We start from the raw sequence: 27585 nt of genomic DNA, 5'->3' as shown, positions 1-27585 counted from the left end.
TACAACAAATCCATCCGGGTAGGAGTATGCTTAAGCCCACAGAATTGCACCGATGCTGAATGTGCCCTGTGATGTTGACAGCAGGTGCCAGAAATGCTTAGTCGAAGGAATAATTGGCTTCGGGGGGAATGGCCTGTTTTAAATCAGTATCTGCGTTTAGTGTTTGTTACTGCCATATGTATGGGCTCCTGGTCTTAACTCGGGGTTGGATAGTCCCCAGAAATGTGAGAGTGATTATGAGTTTCACCCTCTCCTGTATTCCCTTCAATAACATCTTTTAATCTTGCACTGTGCTAGTATCCTGAGAGAATCTGATAGCAGCCCTTGGTGAAGCGAGCATACAAATTCAGAGGACTCTTGCACCAGGTGCCTTTGTTTTTGAAGTCAGAGGCTTTCAGCAGCCTTCAGGAATTCAGAGGTTTTATTTTAAATCGGGATTTGTGTTCATCTTTCAGTTAATTTCTCTGTTCTTGAATAAATTCACAGGTTGCAAAAAGATTCTGTAACAGTATAGCACTAGGCACATATGAAATGCTGCTCATATCCATTTTATATTGAAGTATGTCATGATAGGTTCTGAAAAGTACACAACAGAGTTAAGCCACAAAACAATCTCTATTTTGTTACACAGAACATATGATAATTTTGAGCGGTATGAAGTTTTGATAAGCATTAAATCTTTGTAAAATATCCAGCGTGACTATTCTCTGTCCGCAGTTCATAAGTAATTCAGCCACGTCAAAGTCAAGCAAGCACAAATCCCCTTTATACCGTACTGGACCATCTGTCTAATCTATCTGTGTCAAATATGGCTTGTTTGGGTCTGTCCTTCTGCAGTCTGTTCTGGGTGGATCAAATTAAAATTTCTGGTCAACGACTACTTTCTCTTGATGTTTGTAACTCAGATAATAAACATGTTTTTCATCCTAGTTTTATAGCGTATTTGGTAAACAAGAATGCAGCAGTCAGCACAAATATCATTTTGTCATGGTTGGCCAGAGTGTTTTTACAGCGGCAGCACCTTTTCAGCAGTTACTGAGTATCGTATTAATGTGAAATATCTGAAAAGGGGTTGTACGCCGGCATTTGCAGGCTAACAAGCACCAAGATGGGCAGCGTAGATTCACCTGTTGCCTAGAGCTTGTCTTCTGATGATCCACTGCTGTCCTGGAAGGACTCCATTCTGTTTGCCTGGAACTTGCATTAGTTTTGTGGAATGTCAGAAATGAATATTTGAAAGAACTTACTGTTTCATTTCTATTTCATTTTGCCAGTGTGTTTGAGCTGCAAGCTGTCCCTCCTCAGTACTGGAGGAGCGCAAGTTACAGTATTGCAGTACGACAAAAATAAACCCTGAGTTTTGCAGGTAACCTATTCTTTTGATGTCTTTCCAAAACCAAACTGATGCAGTGACATATGTCCTTGTGGGTTACAAAGGATGCTGATGTGTCTGTTGCTCTACTCGCAGCTCCTGTTTGAGGAGGGGAACCTCCTATACATGCAGTACTAGCTCTGTGTGGTTGCATAAAGACTGCGCTGTGGTGTTGTCTGATGATTTGCATTCTACCTCCATCTTCTGTGCATAGATGTGACTGGTTTCTAGGCGGAGAATAGTGAAATTTTCCAGATTCTGAAATCCTGTGCCTGCTGAGGGCTCTGTAGGAGAGAACCAGACCTCGATGTGCTGTCATGCTGCTCCTGCTGCCGCAGTGAGTTGCAGCCCCTGCCCTTGAGCAGTGCAGGGCAGCCTGCAGGAGGGATGCTCAGGAGCGCAGGGTGGGAGCATGACTCATACATCTACGTGACTTGCAAGTTGTGCTGGCAGACTATCAGCTTTGCACCCCAGCCCTGCTGCTGCTGTGCTGCGTCTGCATTGCTCCAAGTGTCTGCACACCCAGCCTCTGTTTTGGTGTGTGCCAACTGACTCCTGTGGCTTGGGAACTTGAATTTCTCTCCAGGGCTGTTATTAAAGGAAGCATAGATACAGCCTCTGTTCATCATTACCCTCTCAAGAGAACCAGATTGCAGAGTTTTTCCTGAGATGCCTGTTTGGAAAAAAGAAGCCAGGGACAGTATAAAAATTCTGCATTTTACGTGTTTCATCCCATTACTGCCCTCTACCTCTCGCCACCTTCCTCTAGACACACTTCATTTTTTCTTTAGCTTCACTTGCATGTGCTTTATGCAGAGATATTCCTGCTCTTGAGACAGTGCAGTGCTGTCTCGAGAAGGGAAGGCAAATCCCAGTTGTTCAGGAATTAAAATGGCTGAATCGCTGTGTGTCAAGATGGAGTCAACCAAGCAGATCATTCTAGAAATAAAACGGGGAAATTTTGTTGTCACTGTTGAAATTATGAGCCTTCTTTCTTTATGTTGTGTTGACATTGATGCCATGACTAACAGAAATATTTTATATAATATTCCACCTTCAGTGCTTCGTTCTGTCCGGTTGTAGTACCAAATGTCACGCAAATATAAATTACCAGCAGGAAAAGAAAAGGCGAAGCAGTGATTGTAGGTCTGTTTTAACCTTTTGCTGTCTTTGCAGCACATGGTTTTTAATGGAGGATATAATAATTGAAAAGCTAACATAGTGTAATCCTGAGGTTTATATTAAAGCCTCTTACTAGCGCATCATGCATTTCAAAACACTTCCATTAATATATTCACTTCGAGAAATGTACTGATCCAGACGTTTTCTGGTTTTGCTATTCCAAATAAGTATGCTTTGATTGCTGGTGACCTGATTTGAATATGAGCTTGACTGATTTAATTTAAAATATTGATTGTAGTGCCTTGGGTTGGTCGTATTTTTGCTTTATTCCTGTAACAGCTGCCATCCTCACTGGAATCTATGAGTTTAGATCTCACTTATTCTGTGATGCCCAGAGAAAGAGATCTTTACCACACATGCGGGAAGGAGGAATTTTGCTCATTTTAGAGTCTCGGAGTGCATCTTGCTCATAGAGTCATAGAATGCTTTGGGTTGGAAGGGACCTTTATGGGTCATAAGTCTAACCCACCTGCAGGAGCAGGGACATCTTTAACCAGATCAGTTCGTTCAGAGCCCCATCCAACTGTCCTTGAATGTTTCCAGGAATGGGGCCTCAACTACCTCCCTGAGCAGCCTGTTCGTTCCTGTCTGTTGATGGTTTAGATGATGTGCTCTTAGTGAGAGGGACTCATTCTGTATTTGAGATTTTCGGTGGGAGGTGCTGGTGCCCCTGAGCATCTGGGGCAGCATCTGTCTGCCTGTCTTGTGCCTGTTTCCATCCTTCCCATCACAAAGAGAGATGCAGGACCAACATGGTCTTTTCAGTTAAAACACTCCTTGCACTTTAACGTGCTGTTTCTTGATTTCATTATTGGTAATGGGCTCTCCCATGCTGCATCATGGGTGGAGGACCACTAGAAAATGGTAGTTAGGGCTCCAGGAGACATCTGGGAGCATTATAAGCAGTGATGCCAGTGCTACTTGTGAGGTCTCTGGAAGCTTACAGTAGTGTTGTAGTTTCACTAGTGAACTGCATTTTTGGTTATGATGAGTGTTGGGCTTTCTCCAGACACATGCAAGCTATGACAGTAAGATGAGAGCGGAGCTGGTTGAGTAGCAAGGTGAGGTTATTTGATCACAAATAATTGTTTCATTTTAAAAAATGCCAGATGGCAGTGAATGACATATGAAACAAATGATGGGATGGATCTGTACATGTTAAAATCTGTTTCTAGTAGGAGAAACAGAACTAGTCCCACTGCCTTGTAAACTGTAAATCCAGGGGCAGATTTTAAATTCTTCAGAAAATAAAGATTTCTGACTATTTATTTTTTCTTCTCTGTACTTTTATTTGGAATACTTTTAAAGCTTTAAGATTTTATTTTTGCCTTGGAAGTGAAACAACATTCAGGATTTCCCTCAGGAAACAAAGCTTTTAGAGCCTGAAAAGACCAAAGAGAGCGTTCTCCTCCGGAGGGTTTTCTTCACCCAAGATGGCTCTGGCTGGAGTGATGCGGAGGAGAGAGAAAAAGCAAGGAGATCTGGAGAGCTGCCAAGTGTTTAAAGGAACTGTGTAGTAAACAGTCATTAGGTGGAAAATGATCAGGATTAGCACTTTATGAATTGCTTCAGGGCTGTATGTTTTTTTTCTACTGTATATCTGCAGGTGTAAATCTTGAATATGTGAGAATCATAGCTTTTACCTTTAACATGTAAATAAGGTTCTACCATGTTCTCTTTCATGGCCATATCATTCTGTCGTACTTAAAAGACAGAGAAAAATGGAAAACACCTGCCATTTTTATTTTCTATAAATTTCATAGCCTGGTTCTTGATTTCTTGTTGTCTATGTGAAAGGCAGTGCTGCTATTTTGCAGGACAGTCCATAAAATTGCATTTGCAATGTCAAATTCTTTACTCATGTCTTGTGTGAGTTCCTGCCTGGGTTATCTCAGGTAGTTATGGCGATTTTAAACATGGATGTGGTTGCTCAGTGGGCTGTACTCTGGAAGCATTTCCTTTCCACTCATCAGACTTGTATTTCTGCCTGGTAACTAGCTCAAATCTGCATCTCCCTGCTGATATCTATGGGATGTGACACTTCCTCAAGCTTAACATTTAGTATCAGTGTTGATATTTTCTCATTTCTCACTGTTATTGAAGAAAATGGTGTGGTGATTGTCTTGTCCTGGATGGGTCCGAAGCAACAAGAAATAATCTGGAATTCTTTTTTTCCCTTGATCACATCTGTCTTGAGGCAATCAAGGAGTAGAATCTAGTTTACTGCGTCTAAGCACTCTGTACAGCCCACAAATTGCCTGTAAATTATTCTTATTATATAGTTTTTTATTCTTATTGCAGGTAGGTGAAATTCAGTAGAACTGACACAAGGATGAATCTGTTCAGTATCCAATACAAGCAGTCAGTGGCGTGTGAAGGATGTCTCTTTCTTCCTTCTGTTTAGGAATTGCTTCATGTACTCCCGTAAGCTAAGGTCTTCTCAATTTCAAGGAAAAGGTGGAGGTTTTCCATAGCAAGCCTTGAATTCAAGGAGCGTGAGTCAAGAACCAGGCCTATAGTGAAGCTGAATGCTACTAGACAGCAGCATTTTTCTCCGTGGAGGCAGCTGATCAGATTCAAATCTGAAGATAAAAGCTAACCCAAAACCAACCAAACCACCCCCTACCTCCTGGATAAATGAGTGTAATTCTACTTTCACATTTCAGGCTGGAATTCAGAGCAATTTTGGACGGTGTGTGCTGATACAGAAGGCAACAACACAGTTTCTACACAGTTTCTGAGTAAAGCAGCAAACCATCAAACTTATACGTTTGAAAGAAACAAGTAAAATGGAAATGGCTGAGGATTTCAGGACGTCAGTCCATCTGTTGGAAATAGTAGAAGGCAGCTCAAAAACTGTTCAAGGAATGGAGTCAGTATGTAGTGGAGGTGTTTTCTCCCTTCATTTATTCATGATGGAAGTGGAGAGAATGGGTAGTCATTTTCTCATGCAGCAAAGTTTGGCTTGACATCCATGGAAGAACATTTCATGATGTAAAATGGAACTTCTCTGTACTTGTCATTTCTTAACATTTCTCTTTGCCATCTGAACTCCCTTGGGTAGAAAGGAAAGTTGGACAGACCCCAGCAGGATGCTGTCTTCATTGTCTCTTTACCTGTGTTCAGCATAGAGATGGTGTGGCTGTACATGGCATCAGGGCATCTGTCACACCAGTTGGTGAGCAGGGGGAAGCCCTGTAATTGCTTACACATTTATTGTGCAAATAGGGATTTTCAATTCTTTTTTACATTTTTTTGAACCAAAAGTACAATTGTGATTGACAAATTCTATTTCAGAGCAGATCTATCTCCATAGATCTTTTTCCAACCCTCCAAATTTACCGGAACTACTTTTTTTCAGATGGAAAATGTCTCTAAATCTGTAATGAGGTCATGACCTTCATACAATCAGTGTTGTGTAAGCCACATCATTGGAAAGGATGAAATCATTTTTCAGGAAGCGTTCCCCAGCACCTATGGCCTGTGTGAGAAAGGTGAAGGGAAATGTCAGATTATCCAGCCAAATCATGGTGTGCTTTGGGTGAGGAGGGGAGGGGGGCTGGATGCTTCTTGCTTGATGGTGCTGGAGCAGAAATGTCAGCAGTCACATGCATTGGTTTGCAGAAATGCAATCTTTTTTGATGATTGATCCTCTCTTGTAAATTCTTGGAAGAAGCTCTAAGTGAATGTACCTTGTTTTGCCATTTTATGATAGAGGAAAGAAAGCACTCATGATGTAATTTGAAATAGCAAACCCATTATGTGTCAGTTATGAAAAATGCCGGTGATTTTCTTGTGTTTTTACTTTGATTGTATGTGCTGTCAGCCACAGTACTTCGCACATTCCAAATACTTTGTAGAATAAATGTAATGAACCAAGGTTCAGCAGTCTGGTTGGAACAGGGTTGCTTTGTAGGCAGCTTAACCTGAGTATTGGCTGCAGTGAGGTTTGGGCTTCTCTGTAGTCCTGGGGAAGCAGTGGTCCCTAATGACATTGAGTAGATGCTGTTTCCCAGTAAATAGGAAAAAAATAAAAAGGTGAAAACCATTAGGTATTTAGAGAAGTGTCTTCAGGATGGTAAGATAAATTACCCTGAGTTAAATGCTGAGGATTTGGCATGATGTGTCAGTTTTAGTTTTTGGGACATGAAGTAAGAATGAAGTAGTCTGATTGCATTCAAAGTTGCCAGATAATGAAAATAACAGACAATATCTTATTTAAATATGAAATTAATATCAAGTGGCATTTATGGAATGATGAAGAGAGATTGTAATTGAGAGGAGACAAGTGGAGATCAAAAGTTATTTGGTTTGGAAGGAGGAATTCTAGAATATTCTTAAAGGATGGCACGCATACTTATCTTATTAAAAACTCAGAAAGCAAGGAGGTGATAGAAACAATATATAAGATGTCCAGTGGATAGGGCTTCATAAATCTTCAACATCTGTACCCAATTATTTAGCTTCTCTGGCTATTTTTTTTTCCCCCTGTAGTGCACATTTCTCACTATGAACTAATAGTACATAATAATAAAATCTTGGGTGTTGGCCAGCACAAACAGGGTTTTGGCTAGCTTTTGGAGTGTTTGTGGAAGTAGAAAAGCAATGCAGCTGTTGGGCTGGATATGTGCCAGCTGAGGATCCATTTCCCAGACAAAAAACTTGAATCAGAGTGAAATAATGAGCAGATATTTTACATATTATTGTTTTATGCTGAATTTTTTTTCAGCTTCTGCTGCTGCATATTCTGATTCTGTGGGATGTGTAGGCAGGTTTCAAGCTTTGCACCTGGTAACTGGGTGATCATAGAAGAAAGATGATGTATTTGCTTATGTCTTTTCTTGAGTGCTTCACAAGATGGGTTTTGAGACGTTGGTGTGAAAATACTTTTGTACAGTACTGCTGTTTCCCTCTGAGGTGAATGCATAGAACTCTTGAACCAAATTTCTGTTGTTTTTTTCCTGTTACTGCAGAGCAGTCTCCATTCCCTGGGTGTTGAAGGCTAGCAAAGCCGCTGTATGCAAATGAAGCTCTATTTACATGTTGCCAGAAGCTGTTTATAACCAAGTGCCAATAACAATAGTTAGATATTCTGGAGAGCTAAATGTCATTGATTTGTTTATTTGCCTGTTTTACTTGGACTGTTTAGAACTGTGAATAATGTGCAGCTTGGAGGAAAGTACTGTTTGCTCTGGACACTTCTTGGGGAGCTAATACGCCAGCTCTAGGGAGCAGAGGGTGCTGGGAGCCCTTGTCCTGTCTCCAACACCTGGAAAAAGCGTCCTTTGCTGGTGGCATAGTTATGGTCCGGGACTGCTGGGGTCAGCTGGGACAACGCTAGCTGGGGTTTGTGTCACGGCAGCTCAGCTGCCCTGGGTTGCAGCTTCCTTGGCTAAAGGAGCTGTACACTCCAGGAGTAGCTTCTTGGAGGCAGCAAGACTGTGGCTTTTGCGAAGCCAGGGCCTTGCAGCGTCCTTCAGGCTTGTGTGAGCAAAAATAGATTGTAGTGTCTGAGACTGAGGAGATGTTTCAAGTAAAACTGTGTTGTTTTCATCTGGTGTGACTTTGCTGCTTTTTACAAAGTTGGTTACTAGACTTTACCTCATGCTGTCAAGTAGTGCTGTGAAGGTTCAGGGAAGAACATTATGGTGGTCCTTGTACAGCAGCCGAGGTAATGTAGGGAATTGCAGAAATGCCAGCCCTTTCTACAGAAGATACAGAAGTGTACAAGACTGCGCTCTATTAGCAAGCTGAGAGGAGAAACCTGGGAAGAGTCATCACTGTATCATACATAAAATGATAAATATCTCTGTCTCGCCTGAAGCAGCTATAGGATGTGTGTGAAAATACCTGGAAAAGCCCTCAAAAAAGACATAACCATAGTTGAAACATCAAAAAACCAAGATAATAGCGCAAGTTATTTAAGATGTAGCTTTTCTGGGCTTTTGCTTCACATCCATCATCTTATTTCCCAGGGTTTTAAATTCTGGTCTGTGTGCTTTTTTCCTGCCAGGATGCATCTCAGATTGTTTGGTCACAAATGCCGTGAATAACAAATTGACTTAATTTAGATGGCATTAAGGCTCTTTAACCCATTTCAAAGGGTAGAGATCCACTGAGGACCTAGAGGCATGCATTTAAATTAAGGCAATAATGATACATATTTCTTTCCCTTGCCTGAAAATGCCTGACTATTTTATCTATGCATCAGATGAAAGTTTTAGGGGGAAAGATTTCAGTTAGTCTTGTTGGGAGTTGGCCAAAAAAATGTGAAGAATGTAGAAAGGAATTAACAGCTGGTGTCCATTTAAAACTTCACTCTGGGCAAATGCAGGCAGTGTGCTTGGTTTTACCTGTCCTCTTCCTCTGGTTCATACCCACTAAAGATTAGTTTAGAAGGGAGGAGACCAGTTTGGAAGTGATGCTTTTAGTTCTTCTGCCAGGAGGTTGATGAGTGGATGGTGTGTGTTTTTGTTGCCTCTGGGGAGGATGAGCTACATTTCCTTTTCTTTGAGAACCAGTGATTCAAGCCGTATTTGGGTAGTTGAACCAGAAATCTTGTTGGCCTGGTAGAATTCTGCTGTACTCCAACTTGAAGCTTTACTTGTTTGACTGCTGACATTTTCTCCTCCTACTGGGGAAGGATCATTGTCCAAACAGCTTTCAGTCTTGTTTCTGGTTTTGCATAGTCCAAAATACACATGTGCACAAAGAGGACTTTGCCTCTCAATGGGGAAACAACTGCAGAGTTTGGAAATGGAGTTCTGTGCTCAATGCTGCAACAGCTGCAGGCGTCAGGTTTGCACTTGCTGGGCTTTGTGTGTACACTTGTGTGCCTGTGAGGTTTGTGCCAGTGGAAACGTGATGCTGCTGAAGCAGGCACGCGTGTTGTCAGCATGCTCCCTCCTTGTCCAAAGTGTTGCTGGGGGCACCTGTCATCCCAACATCCTGATGTAAAAAATTGTAGGTTCTTTGTAAAGAGTGGAGAGGAAAATTACAGACTCTGAGAGAAATAAAGATCATACACTACTCCAATACTTTCCCACTGAAGAGGGTCAGAGGATGTCGTCACTTTGGAGGCTTCATGCATGGATGCGCTGGGGTAGTGCCATTCCTTCTCAGCTCGTCAGTGGTGGGTGCACTGACCACCCTGCATTGAAACCACTGCAGTTTGTGTGAATTTGCGGAACAATTATCAACATTTGTGTCTTCAAGTGGCGGATTTAATATCAAACTGCTCTATTTCTCAGCTCATGTTGCAACTGGTTCTGAATTCAAAGAAATGCTGTCATTCCCTCAGCAGCAGTTCAGTGCTACTTTCATATAATCTCACCAAAGCAAAAGCTGTGCCATTCTGTTGGTAGTTCTAGTTTTTCATTAAAGAAGTAACAACTAGAATCCATATAGGTACCTTTAACATACTCGAGTGCTGCCTGAGTTTGGCCTCTGAGAGGCAAAGCCTTGCATGATCTTGGTTGTGACTTAGGTCTGAGCATCTGAAGGAGATGTTCATCCTGGAGCTGTCTCTGGTGAGCCTCCTTTGGCACCACCTCACCATCCAAAAATGAATTCTTTACTAGGCCAGTTTTTTGGCCAGACCTCAATGAGTTGATGAAGTATCTCTGATTAAAGCAGAGCACTCTCAGCTAGAGAGGTCTTGGGAATCTGATACCTGGACCAGGTGCTGGTGTGAGAGCAGATAGATAATCTCAGCATTGTTGTGGAGTAACGAATGCTGTCTTATGTCTGTTCTTAATGAGATCCTCTGGGTGTTCGAACTGGGAGTTACTCCTTTGTGGGTTGGTGCCGGAGCTTAGCGTGCTGCTGAAACCAGCTGTTGCTTCAACTGCATTGCCTTCTCTTGCCTTATGAAGTGTGTTAGCAAAGCTTTCCCCATTCCCACCCCCGGAATCTGATTTTTGTTGTTTGTTTGTTTGCTAATTCCAAACTGTGTAACAGGTTATTTCTTCGAGGCTGGCCCTTTAAATTGCTTCCATGGTCTGCCTGGCTGTGAAATATCGCTAATAAACAAAGCCCGGAACAAAAGCCTACACAACAAAACATCCTTTTCTCCCTAGGCGTCTCCCTGGGTGCGGTTTCCCACTGCTCTGCAGTTTGGAGGCACAGCCAAAACATCTCAGTCTTATTCTTCCTGCCCTGGAAGTTGTCATCAGGCAGCCTCCTACGACCAGCACTGCTGCAGCAGCCTGTGCAGGGTCTGTTTTCCTGATTTTCTCCTCCTTGGCTGAGAGTGATGGAGCCTTTCCCTGCCCTAAATTAAAATCACCAACGCAGAGGAGGTTTGTCTAGGCATAAAGCAGTATATCTTGAGATTACTCCCTGTTTTGTGTCCTCTCCCTCATACGCACACCCAGATTGCGAGAGCCGTGAGTGTGCTCAGCCTCCCATGGCCCCATCTTCTTGTTCCAGCTATGCCTCAGCTCAGCACTGCTGCGTGACGCAGGTGGGCGTCGCATCCTCTTCCTTGTGGGAAGGAAAGCGGGAGCTCACCAGGACCCAGGGGAGGGAAGATGGTGCAGAGGCTCTAGTTCAGTCCTACTTGTCTGCAGGTTGAATATATGTTGATTGGGCTCGGACCCTTGCATTTCCTTGTTTCTCCTCAGCAAACAAACCTGGACATATGCCCAAATCTCCTGGATTGGGCTAGCCAGGTCCAATAGACTTTTTCCTTTCTCTGGCTTGAAGTAGATGTTACACTTCGAACTGGAACAAAATAAGAATTAAACAAATGTTCAGTGCTTGAAGTGTTATTTTGAACAAAAGTTAATTCTTTGCTGTACCCCTTTTTTGTTCCATGCCTGTTAGGTTCATAGTATTCCAGTAGCTGGGCAACAGCTCTGGAAAATAGTGTTTTGTGTTCTCTGCATGGACTGTATTCTGTATGGTCTGTGCTCCTGGCCTCCAGTTCCAGCACCAAGTCAACTATGTTCATTTATTAACTGTCAAAGAAGTTGTTAGAGACATTAATGACAAGGCTAGGAAGGGTGGGGTATGGAAGCAGAGAGAGAAAAGGGAAGTAAAAGAGAGACAGCGGTTGGCTGCCTGAATCCTCTGGTCTGTTTACTTGGCAGCCCTCCGCTTGTAAGGAGGTCAGAGCTATCGCATCTCAGGTTCCCAGAGAGAAGACCGCAGGAGCAGGAATATGCTCATGGATGTAAGCGTGTTGATCCACTGTAGCCAGCTTTGAGTTAGCTTTTGCATTCACACATAGCAAAGACAGGCTGGGTTCTCTTCTCCTTGCAAATGTTCTCTCATAAATGTGATTCATGGTCGTTGCTTCTGTGTACGACTCTCAGTAGGAGTCAGAAGCGAGGCAGAAACCACCGATTCCAGCTTTGATTGAAGAAGCCACATTGCACAGTACTTCTGCTCCCTCTCCCATCCCCAGAAACTTGGCTGTAGCTCTCTCCTTTCAAATTAATATAGCAGATGTAAAGCTATATCTATAAGTTACATAGTCACATGTTGGCAATCACAGTATTTATTGAAAATTTGAGCGATTTCTGACTTGCATGTTTTTTCCTAAGGAATATTTCATTTTAGGTTCCAGGCCAGCTTGATGCTGTGGCAGGTGCTGTCCTGGTGGTGCCCCTCAGCAGCCTGTGGTGGGCTGGATATAATCTGGCACTGCTGGTTTGCTAGAGCACCAGGTGTGGAGCGCTATTAAAATAGGGGCATTCAGGTTGTTTGGGACCTCCCGCCAAGCTAGGGTCAAGATGTTAAGGTTTCTCTGGTGTGCTCTGAGCGCAGATGGTGATGACTTCATCCAAAGAAGAACCATGTATCTAACAGGCATCAGGCAATGGGAGTGTGTCCCTTTTTAGTCCTTTGCTGACACACAGCTGGTTTCCAAAGCTTGGTGCTCTGTTTCTCCTAAGCTGAGTCATGGGAGAGTAAAGACTAGAAAATGGGAAACTCCTTTCTGAGGGGAACTGGTTTTCATTGGAACTCTGCTCTCCATGAGCACTTGGAAAATACTAAAAAAGACTTTATTTTGCTCCACTGAAGGAAATGGTAAATATCACTGCAGACAATTGCCCTATATTTTGACATTCTTTTGGTGAAGGTCAACCCACAGATAGCTTCAAGAACATGGTAATACTAAATATTGTCCTTTAAATTCTCGGTGACTGGGGAAGGAATTCTTTTGGTAGTTTCTTCGCAAATGTGTTGATAAATATTGAAATGCGTCAGCTTTTCTTCCTGCCAGATCATGAGGCAAGATGTCCCAGGTGCCCTCCACCAGTTAAAGGTCCAGCATATCCATCCATGAGTACTTTCATCTGGATTCTTTAGTGGTGTTTTGAAAGTGCACTTTTGCCTTGCTCCATGATCAGGGTTGATAAGGGTCAAAGGCAGAGGCTGTTAACAAAATTACAAGGTGGTTTGAAATCTGAATGTTTCTTTGAAAGAAGGTTGTGTTGCCATGGTATGTGTCTGTAAAGATCTGCTAGGGTGGGTGTCCATTCATAAATCCGAAGACAGACATATTTTCACTTCTTTGTCTCTTCTCTTGTAACTGTGAAATGTCTGAATTGTGCTAAAGCTAAAGTGGGTATTGGAATTAATGTTATCTTGACAGCAGGAGCCTATGCAAGGAAGGTCCTTCCTGTAGTTCCAGAAGGGACTGAGCTGACCTGGAGCCTGTTTGATTTCAATTCCACTACATTCCTCCTTGCTGATTTTGTTCTGTTCACAACTGTGAGCAGCCTTTTTGGTATAGACCATGAACATATTGTTAATCCATCTTACAAAATCCCCGTATTTTTAATCACTTCATATTAAGTTACCACCATCAGTTGGGTTTTGCTGTTATTTTTTTAATCAAAAAGTTAAGGCAATTCCATGGTCAAAAATTACTCTTTAAGTTTTTTATGGTAAAATAACTGCGTGGGTGGTGAAAGTTGAAGAGTTCTTGACCTGCTGACAATCATGTTCCTCAGAAAAAGTATTAGCAAACCAACTGTTGGCTACACACAGGTGCACAAACACATATCACATGTCTTGTAAAGCCCTTGCAATTTTCAGGATGCTATTGTGGTCACTGTCCAGAGTACAGTCCCTGATATTGCTGCTCATTTTCAAAGAGATCCAGCTGCATTTGCTTTCGGGTGGTCAAGCACCAGAACAAGTCTGCAAAGTTTGATTAGCAGATTTGGCAGATTAACTTAAAACTCATAAGCTGGCATTTGAATTTTACTTCACAGGAATATTTTCATTGTGCCTCAGCTTTGTGCAAGGTATCTTTGGATGGGTTACCCTACACGTAAATGCAGCTTGTTCTGAAAATGAGTTGCAGATCTGTTAACTGGGATATAGAATTTAACAAATGATAGACACAGGAATGAAGGTGGGGAGAAAGACTGTAGAGCAGAGATGATGAGCTGGTCCCTCAGGTGTTTTTCCAGGTAAGCTATTTGCATAGCAGGACACTCTCAAATACCCCAGTAATTCAACAGGCTGCCTTTAACTAACTTAGGAAAGACCCTGTGATGGTGATGAAAGTGTTTTTTTAAAAAGCAATTGCTGTTGACTTAAGGCTGCATAAACTGACATCTATGGGAATTTCTTTATTGACTTAATTAGAAGCAGGAAATAGGATGATTGGCTTTAGAAAATACCCAGTTGATGTTCCACAGAAAGTTTCTGGATGCTGAGTTGCATGTCTTTTGGCTGCTTTGGATGTAGAGGTGGCTTGTGAGATTGAGTGAAGACATGTTTAATCCACAGACCACATTTGAGCAGCTATGAACCAGCTTGTGATGTACTTAGTTGAGCTGAACCTCACTCTTAGAAAACTATGAACTTGTGTTTAGCCCTGACTTAACTTGTATAAACCTTGCCTAGCAGTGATTGTTGAAGGAAAACCATAAATGCTTGAGGAAAGAGGTTGAGTACATTGTTTTTCACTTAAAAACTGAAGAAGGAGGATGTATTCTTTCAGTCTAGAACTAGCACTTACAGTATGTGGAGTTTTATTAACACAATCCTCATGCATGTTATGTGCCTGTGTGTAACTCAGTGCAGACTGTGCCACCATCCAGTCTCTCTCTGGATCCCTGTAGACACTCCCTTTCAGTAGAGAAGGAAGAGTATCGCTCTTTGGAAGTGTGCTAATGGCTGATTACCCGAGCCCTCCCTGTCTCTCCCCCCTTAGATGTTTGACAAAATGTGTTTTACATTATTCAGGCGATCAGGGGAGAAGGAAGGGTGGTCCCTGGAGAGATTTGATGTTTACTCCACCCATGTGTTAAGTGTGGTAATGTTCAGTTCTGCTTGATTTTCATACTCCTCTTCATTAACTTCTTTAAAGACCCTGCCATTTTTCTACCTAAAATGTCTCATTTTTTTTTCCTGGTTTAGTCCATCCCTCGTTTGCGTATCATTGGTGGAGGGGCATGGGCTTCTCTCAGAACTAATCTGGAGTGCTCCCCAGAGCATTTTGGAACCTAGAGAGTCTCACCCTGTAACTCCTATTATGTGTTTGATCTCGGATGAAACCAGTATGAGGCCTCCTCCCCTGCCCACTTTCTGTTTTTATGATACTGCTCAAATAAAGTGGGGACATCACGGGCTTCATCCTCGTCTGGGTGGAGGTACTTCAGACTACAGAGGAAAAATTTGGACCCTCTATATAAATTAATTTAATCTAGTGTCTTCAGGAAGCAATGCGGGAATTTGGATTTCCTGGGCAACAGGTGAGAAATTGGGTAAAATTCTGTAGCTTTAAATGTGGAGAGAGTCAGGCTAGAAGATTTTAATGAACCTGGCTGGAACTGAAGGTACCAGGAGTACTCTGTTGGATTCTGGAGTCCTTAGCACAGGAAGGGCATGGATCTGTTGGAGTGGGTCCAGAGGCTACAAAGATGATCCAAGGGCTGGAGCACCTCCTGTACGAGGACAGACTGGGAGTTGGGGTTGTTCAGCCTGGAGAAGAGAAGGCTCTGGGGAGACCTTCCAGTATTCCAGTATTTAAAGGGGCTACAGGAAAGCTGAGGAGGGGCTCTTTATGAGAGGATGCAGGGACAGGATGAGGGGGAACGGATTTAGGCTTATGGAGAGATTTAGATGAGATCTTAGGAAGAAATGTTTTCCTGCGAGGGTGGTGAGGCACTGGCACAGGTTGCCCAGAGAAGCTGTGGCTGCCCCATCCCTGGAGGTGTTCAAGGCTGGTTTGGATGGGGCCTTGAGCAACCTGATCCAGTGGGAGGTGTCCCTGCCCATGGCAGGGGGGTTGGAACTGGGTGGGCTTGAAGGTCCCTTCCAACCCAAACCAGTCTATGAAATAGAGATTTGGTTCAGTTTTACTAAATAACTTTTTTCCAGTTGTTATTAGTTCCTCTGTGCCCTTAGCTGGGGCGCTGGAGGCTGTTGTAAGTGTTGTGTTTGCTGAACCAGTTGGAATCTTTGTCCTGTGCTTCACACATGTTGGTTGCGGGTGTGTAACAGTCACCTCTGCTGAAAACACTTGGGTTTCCAGTACAGTGAGCTGTATTTTTGTTTACAGTGAACAGCACAAACACTTTTTGAAGTTGTTTCAATGCTTATGTAATGTGTACCAGTCTCTCAGCTAGAGCACCAATATCCCGGGGACCCGAGAAGGAAAATAAGAGCCTGTGAGCTGCTCTTAACTCCCTGCTTGCTGGCTTTCAAATGATGGGTTATCTGAGATGTGGGAAGCAGACCACACTCATGAAGGACAGACTGCATGATTTTAATGACCTTTGCATGCTTTTCCAGCCTGGATTACGAATAGAGGCTTCAGTCTTGCTTTGTTTGTGCATTCCTGAAGCATCTGTGCACTACACACCGATGCTGACATTTGACTCCCCGGTAGAACATCCTGTCCACCACTTCCCTATGGCCTTTCAGGGTGCTTTCATCTCTTGGCCTCCACATCCCAGAACATGGACAGCCAGAGGAGTCAGAACCAGAAACTGAGTTGACTCAGCAATCAGGAAAGGAGAGACAAAATACATCATATCACACAATGGTATGGGTTGGAAGGGACCTTCAAGATCATCCAGTTCCAACCGCCCTGCCATGGGCAGGGACACCTTCTACTGGATCTTTCCAAGTGGATGTCTTCCACTTGAGCATCTCTAGGGATGGGACATCCATGACTTTGCTGTGCCTCATGACCCTCACAAGAAAACATTTCTTTCTAATATCTAATCTAAATCCTTTGTCCTGTCCCTGCGCTCCCTGAAAATAGAGCACTCTTGGGTTGGAAAATGCAGAAACAGTGGGGTTCTGTTTGTCAAAGGAAAGCTGGAATTGGGAGCCAGACCCTGGATGCAGGGGAGAGAGAGACAGAGGACACAGGAGAGAGGGGTCAAGGGAGTTAAAACCTTGCCGTATTAGTACTTTTATTATTTTAGAACTGGTTTAGCAGCTGAAACAACAAGCCAATATATTACTAGTTGTGCTGCCCACACTGCCCTATCAGGATAGGGGAAGGTTCTTTAGACTAAGACAGCATTTGCAATTCATGTAAGACAAAGCGATGGTCTCTGGACTGAGCATGGAGATGGTCTGGAAAACAGCTCCTTAGACTTCAGGATAAGGAGTGGATAGGACGGAGACAGGCATTTTGCAGTCTTTCTAAGCTTTATTCACAGGACTTTTTCAGTTCAGGTGTTCCATAGAGTTCTGAGTTTCTAACAAATATTTTTAGAATACTTGAGAAATCTGACTTGTGGCCGTGTTTGAATGTGTATATAATTTTGCCTTGAGCCCCTCTGAAGGTGTCCTTTTTGACCCATCATGAAGCCAGTTTCTTCTCTGTGGAAGCTAAGATGAGAATCTCACTTTGATGAGGAGATGAGATGTGACTGGATGCTGGGAGCTCAGAATAACTTCCATTCTCCAGCTTACATATGTGTTTAAAATGATGTTTTAGAAAATATTGTTACACTGCTGTTAGGAGGGAGGTGAATATTGCTCAAAATACGTGCAAGGTTTTGTTACCTCTTAACTAGATTTTCCTCCTTTTAATAGTAATAGTTACTCTAAACTGAATTTGCTGTAGAGTTGGGCTGATTATGCTGGTCCAAGTCCTCAGTAGGAGAAAAGCAGAACAGTCTGGGAGTGAAAGCATCTGGAGGTGGAGTCCTGCAAAAACGGGTAATAGAAATCATTTCAGTACTCGTCCAAGCTTGGTTTCAGAGAGGGCTACCAGAAAGGAGGCCGTTTGTAATTTTGGTTTCTTTGATGTACGTATCTGACGTGTAGGGAAGGGAGAGAGACTATTCGCTTTATTACAGTGGTTGTGCTCATGCTTGTCTCTGGAACATGTGGTCTTGTAACCTAGAGATGGAAGTGTCTGTATCCCATTTTCAGTGCTCTTAGCCATTTAGTCATATACAATTTATCATAACTGTCAGAAAAACTGCAGTAGGTTGGCCTGTGCATTATCCAGGGAACAGTCTATTTACATAAGTAGTAAGACCATTTGGGGATTGATGTTCAAAATATATTTTCTTCAATCATAACACCATAAAAACCTCTTGACGATCCTTAGATAGTAAGAGTAACTTGAAACTAACTGCAGCTTAGAATGTTTCATGGAAGAATAGTAACTCTTGAAAAAATAATGTTTACTTTAAAGATAAATGTAACTATTAGGAAGTAATTCCAGATGTATGGTCATGGCAGAATTTTAGTGACTGTAGTCTTAGCCTGTTTAGTGAATTCCATTATTGCATTTAGAAGTAGCCAATGAATTTTTTTAAAAATGAATTAATTCTCCAGATGATCTGAATAGAACTGTTTATTTTTTATTATCCAAGAAACAAACAGAGCAGAATCTGGTTTATTTATGAAAGTAAATACAAAAGGTCTGACCCCTGGATATTGCCTTTGAAAACTGTCTGAGAAAATGCTCTTCCTGGTAGCTGATTATTTCTTCAAGCCGATCTTCTTTTTGAAGGTGATGCCACCCCTGCTCCTGCCCTTCTCCCAGTTATGCAGTATATTTTAAAAAATATTCTGAAATTAAATTATTTGATTTCTTTAGTGTCATGAGGTCTCCTAGTGTTGTGTTAACTGCAGAAGGCAACAGTGTTACATTTTATCAATGAGGACAGAAGGTTTCAAATTTCTAAAACCAACCTTTGCCCATCATAGTGCACCTGTGCTACATATTTTGGAGGCTGGAGCAGTTTCATGCTGTTTATTATTCACTTGTGTGCTTGCTTATCCCTGTGATTGCCTGCTAATGTGTGCCTAGGTGCACATAGCATTGGCACGTAAGTTCAGGAGGACATGGGCTAGTTGGAAATCCCAGTGCCTGTTTTCTCTGTTTTTAAGAGTTGTGTCTGAATAGTGAATGGTAGTGATATTGGTTCCAGCCATTTCTGAAATGTCCTGTGATCAGAGTGCTTGTGTTTATCTCATTCTGGGAATGGTTCAGATTGTAGTCCTCTGTATTAAGGCTGCTCAGGATGTTGACAGCTGAAATTCGTGTTTCATTTGTCTTTCCAGAGAAAACATTTTTGCTTTATTAGATCAGTATTTCAGCCTAAAGCCAGGCTAGGATGTTTAAATTACAAAGCTTGTTCCTGCTGGAACACGGGCTTTCTTCTGTCCCTGTGCTTTCTGCTTGTGCTACATATTCCATAGTGATTTCCCGCAAAGGTGTCAGTGGGTGCTTTGCGCATGAGTGGAGAGTGCTGCGGTAAGCTGATGGCACACAATGCAACTGTCTGCTGCTTTCTGCTGACTGCACAGGCGATAAAACAAATCTGTGCTCACAAAATACTTGTTGAAATCATCGAGCAGGGGAGGACTCACCAAGTAAAATCACGGCATTGAGCAGCAGTTAGGGCAAGTAACATGTCAGGCTTAAAATAAATATATAAATATATGTGTTACCCGTATGTTAATGTTACACACACACATACAGGTTTTTCAGCATATGTCTTTCAAGTGCAGGGATAATTTTATGGATGACAGATTATACTGAAGGTCATTAATAGTGAACTCAGCTACTTTAAGAGCTCCAGAAAAATTCTAAACCATTTTCCCCCATTATTGTCTGGGCAATTCTGCTGTTAGTTTGTCAAACAGGGACATCTGTAGCTTAGAAGCAAGATCTGTTGTTACTCAGCGCATCTGCAGGACATCCATTTCTGTACTAAGAAGCCTGGAGCTTTCTGCTAGAGCTCATGTTTATCTTCCCTCCCTGTTCCCGGAGGCACCAGGAGATTGTTCTGGACCAAAGCTGCGGCAGGAGTCTTAAGAAAAATTGTTTTTCAGCACAGGCTTCAGGCAATGGCTACACATTATGTAGCTGGGTCTTTCTTTGGAAGAAAGCAGGGCAGCTTATTTCAGTTAGGTTTCAATTCTGTTATCCTTACTTCACCATAGAACTGTTTGACTGCAAGGTACTTATTTTTATCACGACAGTATGCATCTGCTACTCCTCTCTGCTCTGTCTGTGCTGTTGAGCAGCATCCCAGAAAAGGGAGCTTGATGTCAGCCAGTGAAAGAGGCACTGCTTTTATTTTCAGCATCTCTGCAGAATCAGAGCAAGGATGTAAGTTTTGTAGCCCTGTAAGTGTGGGATAAGAGGCCCATTTCATGTTCAATTTAGCTTTGCCTGGGATAGATTTTGCTCGTGTGATGCTTGGGAGGGGTGAGAGAAGTGATAAAGCACAAGTTATAGTTGAATTTATTCTGAGTCCAGGTATGTGTGCATGTCAACACAAATGATATAGAAATAAATGAAATCTGATGGCTTGTAGCATCTACACTAAATCAGGATGTCACTGCATCCTTATTTTGGAGTCACTGCTTTTATTTTTGTAGTCCGAGCTGCTGCTTTTCCAGGGGCACATCTTCTCTTTATTGGGCACAGATGAATATAGAAAACTCGGGCGATTGAAACAGATGCTGTAGAACAGTCTGAATCTGCTTGTTGTTTATACCAGTTACACCATGGATTTAATTGGAATTAACCCTGATTTCTGCCTGCGTACAGGAATCAATGAGAGGCTTTTGTCCAGGCTTGATGCTAGATGAGGATCAGCTGGTGAATGCTGTGCAGAAGTGTTCTTAGTGGGACTTAATCCTTTCCCCTGTCTTTGCTCCAACCTTTTGTTTGCTCATAGTATCAGAATCCATCCGGCTGAGGAAGAACCCTTCCATCTACAGAGCTCCCTGCTGGAAAATGTCAGCCTAGGCATGTGCGGTGAAGGAATATAATTTTAAAGACCTTTCCCAGAGCAAGTTTTTTTCATATTCATTCAATCTGTTGGCAGCTCACCATAACCAAAGTGATTTCTTCCCACCTTCTGTGAAGGTTGAATCTCGGCTCCTTATGTAACAGCCTCCAGGGCAGCTTGTTTCCTATCTCTGTGCAAAGCGAAAGGATTATTTTACAAGTAAATACATGAGAAACCTTCTTCTCTGTGGTGGGGAATGGGAAAAAAATAAATCAACCTGGGGTTTTTTTGGTTGTTTTTTTTTTTATCATAGAATCACTAGGTTAGAAAAGGCCTTTGAGATCATCAAGCCAAACTGTACTTGTCCACTGCTAAACCATATCCCTAAGCACTCTGTCTTTTAAATACCTCTGGGGATTTAAGTCAACCACATCCCTGGGCAGCTGTTCCAGTGTCCGATAACCCTTTTGGTGAAGAAATTTGACCGTCTGAAAGATCATAGAATCATAGAATCGTTTGGGTTGGAAGGGACCTTAAAGATCATCCAATTCCAATCCTGCTGCGATGGGCAGGGCAAGCTTCCTCTTGATCAAGTTGCTCAAAGCCCCATCCAACCTGGCCTTGAACACCTCCAGGGATGGGGCAGCCACGACTTCTCTGGGCAACCTATGCCAGTGCCTCACCACCCTCAGTGTGAAGAAATTTCTTATGTCTAGTCTAAATCTTTCCCTCTCCAGTTTATCCCCATTGCCCCTTGTCCAATCACTACAAGCCTTTGCAAGCAGTCCCTCCCCAGCTTTTTATAGCCCTTTCATGTACTGGAAGGCTGCTGTTCTCTCTCTTGTGAGACCTCATCTGGAGTACTGTGCCCAGTTCTGGAATCCTCAACATAATAAGGGTGTGGTGGTGTCGGAACGGGTCCAGAGGAGGGCTACAGAGATGGTCCGAGGGCTGGAGCACCTCCCATATGAGGACAGGCTGAGGAAGTTGGGTTTGTTCAGCCTGGAGAAGAGAAGGCTCCGAGGAGACCTTATAGCGACCTTCCAGTACCTGAAGGGGCTACAAGAAAACTGGGGAGGGACTGTTCACAAAGGCTTGTGGTGATAGGACTAGGGGCAGTGGAGAGGGGCAGATTTAGGCTAGATATTAGGAAGAATTTCTTCACTATGAGAGTGGTGAGGCACTGGCACAGGGAAGCTGTGGCTGCCCCATCCCTTGGGGTGTTCAAGGCCAGGTTGGATGGGGCTTTGAGCAGCCTGATCCAGTGGGAGGTGTCCCTGCCCGTGGCGGGGGGGGGTGGAACTGGATGGGCTTTAAGGTCCCTTCCAACCCAAACCACTCTGTGATTCTGTAAGGTCTCCTCGGAGCCTTGTATGAAGCTGAATGCCTCTCCGTGCGCAGGCAGCGCGAGCAAACACCTTGTTCCCTCCCCGTGAGCGGAATTTGTGCCTCGTGAGGGGCGCTCGCGCGTTCGGGGCTGTTTCCGAGCCGTCCCGCCGCGGGGGCGGGGCTGGGCGGGGCTGGGCGGGGCGCCCTCGCTCCTCCGCGCCGCGCGGTGGCGCCGCAGCCCCGGGCTCGGGGAGGGGCGCGAGTGCTGGGCTCCCTGATGACCACAGGAGCGGAGGGGATGGCGGGAAGATGCGCCGGGGAAGGGTGGGACTGGGTGTTAGAAGCGTAGTTATAGAATACTTCGGGTTGGAAGGGATATTAAAGCCCATCCAGTTTCACCCCCTGCCAGGGGGACTAAAGGCCGGGTCCTAAACTTCAGGCAGAACAACCCTGTGCAGCTACAGAGTAGGAGAAGTCTGGCTAGAAAGCTGCCTGGAGGAGAGGGACCTGGGGGTGTTGGTTGACAGCGACTGAACATGAGCCAGCAGTGTGCCCAGGTGGCCAAGAAGGCCAGTGGCATCTTGGCTTGTATCAGAAACGGTGTGACCAGCAGGTCCAGGGAGGTTATTGTCCCTCTGTACTCGGCACTGGTGAGACCACTCCTCGAATACTGTGTTCAGATCTGGGCCCCTCGCTACAAGTCTTATGAGGAGTGGCTGAGAAAGCTGGGGTTGTTTAGCCTGGAGAAGAGGCTGAGGGGAGACCTCATTGCTCTCTACAACTACCTGAAAGGAGGTTGTGGAGAGGAGGGTGCTGGCCTCTTCTCCCAGGGGACAGGACAAGAGGGAATGGCCTCAAGCTCCGCCAGGGGAGGTTCAGGCTTGACATCAGGAAAAAGTTTTTCACGGAAAGGGGCATTGGGCACTGGCAGAGGCTGCCCAGGGAGGTGGTTTAGTCACCTCCCCTGGAGGTGTTTAAAGGATGGGTGGATGAGGTGCTGAGGGGCATGGTTTAGTGTTTGATAGGAATGGTTGGACTCGATCCTGTGGGTCTTTTCCAACCTATCGATTCTGTTATTCTGTATGAGCAGGGACACCTCCCACCAGACCAGGCTGCCCAAGGCCCCATCCAGCCTGGGCTTGAACACCTCCAGGGATGGGGCAGCCACATTTTCCCCGTGCTAGGTCCTCACCACCCTCATGGTGAAGAAATTCTTCCTAATATCTAGCCTAAATCTGCACCTCTCTAGTTTATCCTCATTGCTTCTAGTCCTATCACCACAAGCCTTTGTGAAGAGTCCCTCCCCAGCTTTCCTGTAGCCCCTTCAGGTATTGGAAGGTCACTATAAGGTCTCCTCGGAGCCTGCTCTTCTCCAGGCTGAACAACTCCAACTCTCTCAGCCTGTGCTCATATGGGAGGTGCTCCAGCCCTCAGATCATCCTTGTAGCCCCCTATGGATCCATTTGAACAACTCCATATCCTTCTTATGTTGAGGATTCCAGAACTGGACACAGTACGCCAGATGAGGTCTCACAAGAGAGGAATAGAGGGGCAGAATCACCTTCCTCGCCTTGCTGGCCACATTTCTTTGATGCAGCCTAGGATATGTTGTGCCTTTTGGGCTGCAGGCACACATTCCCGGCTCACTTTGAGCATCTCGTCACATTATTAGGGAAAGGTTCTTCACTCAGGGGGTGGTGGAGCACTGGAACAGCTCCCCAGGGAAGTAGTCTTGGTGCCAAGCCTAACAGTATTGCAGAAGTGTTTGGACACCACCCTCAGACACAGGGTGTGAATGTTGGGGTTATCCTGTGCAGGGACTGGAGTTGAACTCAGTGATCTTTATGGGTCCCTTCCAACTCAGGTCACTCTGTGATTCCATGAAAGGAAACCAGCAGATGGATCCGCATTGAGGTTTTTGGTTTTTTTGTCAGATATTCTAAATCTTCCTGTAATGTGGACATTTCCATTAAAACCCAGCCACCCCCCTTCCAAAATATTTAACTGCATCTTTTATAACGATGACATGTTTATAAAGTTGAAGTGTGTGTTAGCTCTTCAGCCTTTGGGTCTCCCTGAGCACTGGCTTTAGGTGATGGAAGATGCAGCGCAGCTGCTTTGGATCTCACCCCCAATCACTGGGAGAGCTTTGGATCTCATCCTCAGTAACGGGGAGAGCTTTGAATCCCTACTCCCAGGCCAGTGGCTGCTCCTGCAGGGTTCACAGCCTCTAATTTAGCAGCCATTTATAACCTCCCTCTCTTGTCTGTAGAGGAGGTGTTAGTCTCTTTTATATTTAGTGCCAGTAAGTACATGCAAATTCCGATTAGAACACGATATGAATATGCTAACAGTATCTGACTGCCTGAAAGAGGAGAACCTCATGTAGACAGTTGCATTGGTGAGCTACCATTTTGTTGCTAGGGAGAGTTCAAAGCAATGCATCACTTAGTAGTTTTTATCTGGATTAGTTCATAAATAAATTCCCAAGACCAGTTACAAAGTCAGTATTTGCATGTGAAGAAAGAAATCTTTCTTTAGATATATGTTAAAAGGTTTCTGCTGGTCAAATGCTGATGTGACTTTTTAAGCATTTGCTTTTTTTCATCAGAATGCTGCCCCGTTTTTTAAAGGTGTTAAGGTATTCTTTGCACTTCAGGTTTTTCTTAGCAGTTTTCCATACCTCCATATGCTTATTCAACATTCATAGATTTATAAAGCCAACAGGGTGCTTTTTAAAATAACTGTGAAAGTATCTTACTGCATTTTTTGTTAGGTGTTCTACTTTGAGTGGAGTTGAACATGACAGTTCTAAATGTGTGTATGTGTATGCAGCAGAGCTACTGGCTTCAAATCTTACTTTTGTGAAATATTTCATTTTTCGAGAAGACCTGAGGCATTCCATTGCTTTCTGAAGGACTGGTTGGTATCTGACCTGTCCTTGAGCTTGTGCCCATGCTTCACGTAAAAGTCATTCATTTTTGAAACCAGAAGTCTTGAGCCTGAATTTTATGCTTTTCTTCTGTTAGATGTATGATGTCTAAATTATTGTTATGTATTTTTATTTTACAGAGGTTTTTAAGAAGAATCTGATGGTGGAATAGGTTAAGAAGACTCAGGATGACGACAACAGTAGCAACAGATTATGACAATATTGAAATCCAACAGCAGTACAGCGATGTCAACAACCGCTGGGATGTCGATGACTGGGACAACGAAAATAGTTCTGCTCGGCTGTTTGAAAGATCACGCATCAAGGCCCTAGCTGGTAAGCACTCATCACATGAGCAGAACTCTGGTGCTGTATGTATGTGATAGTATGCGATACTGTCTGTCTTCAGTGCCTGCACCTTGTCGGTAAACTAGTGCTGGAACTTTTCTGAGGTCAAGTGCAGTCTAACTGAACAATTTTTGAGAATGTTCCTTCCATGGTTATCAGGGGGATGTGACAGTCTCATGTTACTGTGCAGGATGTACTCATATCTGATGTTTTGCAAACATTTGTCTCCTCAGAGTTGCTAACAGGACTTCTTTGGTGTAAGCACAGGAGAGCAGAGACCTCATCCATGTATTTTTTTTAATTAGAAGGTTGTACTGACTCTTGCTTCTCACCTCATCAGTATTATCAGATATTAGCCATTTTGGCTGTGTATTCAGATTGTTTTGTTCGGGTTTCTGTGATTAGCAATAATGTTGGTTTCCACATTTTCGGAAAGATCAGGATAACAAAATTCTGCTTCACAGTGTTGTCAATTAAAAGTGTTCAAAACATCTTATCTGTCCTGAAATGTAGGAATATGGTAGATGGAAATTATGATGTAGTAAATACTGCATTTTTTTCTGAAGAAGCAGAGCTTCTGAAATACGTGTTGCTTCTGCTGAATTACGCTCTCATCAGCAGAGAAATGAAATTTGATTGGGTCCTTTTTTTTGTTTGAATGTTTGATTATTGCGTATTAAAGGCTGTACATTAACCAAATTTGTTTATGCTGCAAAGAGATTATGTCATGTTCTCCCAGCTCTGAGGCAGTGCCCTGCAAGGCAATTTTTATGCATTCTGTAAATGATTTCCTGACTCTTATGGTAGCATGCCCACATTTGTGACCTCTGAACAAAATGCCTCAATAGCACAGGACACACTGTGAGCATGGGTAACAGCTCAAAATATGCTGAGCTTTCTGCTAGTGGAACTTCAGTCACAAGGACAGTTTTACACCCAACGCTTTATAACAAATTGAAGCAGGATTATTAAATGAACCATACTGACACAAAGGTATCATCTGTTTCGTTTGTGATTCCAATGAGACCAACTCCAGAGCGCAGTGTGCCCTTTCTCCCCTTGATGCCAGCTGTGGGAGTGCATCAGATGCAGAACACCTTTACCTGCCAGGCACAGGGCAGGATCGGGTTTGGAGCCGATCAACAGGGAAATGAAGTAGTTCACGCAGGTGGGCAGACAGCAGATCATATAACCCTTACTGAGGATAGTAATTGCATCGACTTAATGGAATTGCTCACAGAAAGGATGTGTGCTGCATTTTGCTCTCTTTAGAAGACTTCTAGTTACAGCAGCTATCATCACAGCATACATTTGAAATTGTAGGTGAAATGCCTGACCTGGGTTGGGGCTGTGCTAGTGGGATCAGAAGCAGCCTAACTGATGCCTGTGGTGGCAGATCAGTTGTAGACAAGAAGAATCCTGGCTTGTGTGGTTTTTTTTTCATTTCTATAGTTTAATCTTGTTTGGGGAAGAAACTGTGTTTTACTCCTGCCATGTTAGTGGTTGTAGTTTGTTATATTCCTGGGGTGGGAAGTGCTTTTAGTACAAAGCTTATTAGCTGTATTTGAGTTCCAGATCTAGCCTTGACTGCACTTGGTTGTTCCACTTACTTTTATGGGAAGCAGAACTCCCCACCTGAGTAATGAATAATAAACATGAAACTCTTATTTCAAGGAGAAGTAATGTAAGGAAAGTACTTGAATTATTTAGATAGCCTAAAACAAATACCAATGCCAAAGCAAATAATTTTGCTGAGGATTCAGTTCAGAGCCATATTTAAACATTTTCCCAGAGTATGATGTATTTATTTTTCTTCTTAATAAGCATTATTCATGGTTATTTTAATTTGATACATTTCATACCTGTAATTCTCTGCTTTTTGTGTTGAGAATGCTGTATGCTGCCAAGACTTGGCTTAGCATGCTGCACTGCTGCAGCACTGCTTGAAAGCCTCATGATGCAGCGAGAGAGGAACAGAGAGGTTTGTATTGCAAATGAAAGGTTTTAGTTAAAGGCTGAGCCACGGTACTCCTGGCACTGCTCAGTGTATATTTCCCTTGCATCTCCCCAGAAAAGTACTGCCAGGTTTTTAACAGCTGCAGCCTGGAGCTACGATAACAATAATCTCTGTCATTGTACTCTGTAAATCGAGATGGTCTCTTTATGGAAAGGTGTGCTCTAATTCAGCTGCTTGTCACAGGATCAGACACCATAATCACTGCATGAAAGCCTGT

At 43.4% G+C, this 27585-nt stretch overlaps 1 protein-coding gene across 1 annotated transcript in view; it reads left to right on the top strand.

Moving 5' to 3' along the window:
- SPTBN1 (spectrin beta, non-erythrocytic 1) overlaps positions 1-27585 on the top strand; it is a 140049-nt gene that overhangs the window by 18875 nt on the left and 93589 nt on the right. The window contains exon 2 of the mRNA XM_069850261.1: positions 25144-25339. Coding sequence (XP_069706362.1) covers positions 25192-25339 — 148 coding nt within the window. The 5' untranslated portion in view covers positions 25144-25191. The remainder of the gene's footprint in view (positions 1-25143; positions 25340-27585) is intronic.

The sequence above is a fragment of the Phaenicophaeus curvirostris genome, chromosome 2, assembly GCF_032191515.1.
Source record: "Phaenicophaeus curvirostris isolate KB17595 chromosome 2, BPBGC_Pcur_1.0, whole genome shotgun sequence".
Classification (NCBI taxonomy): domain Eukaryota; kingdom Metazoa; phylum Chordata; class Aves; order Cuculiformes; family Cuculidae; genus Phaenicophaeus; species Phaenicophaeus curvirostris.
Note: the sequence above shows the minus strand (reverse complement) of the source record. Positions and strands in the feature narration are given on the sequence as shown.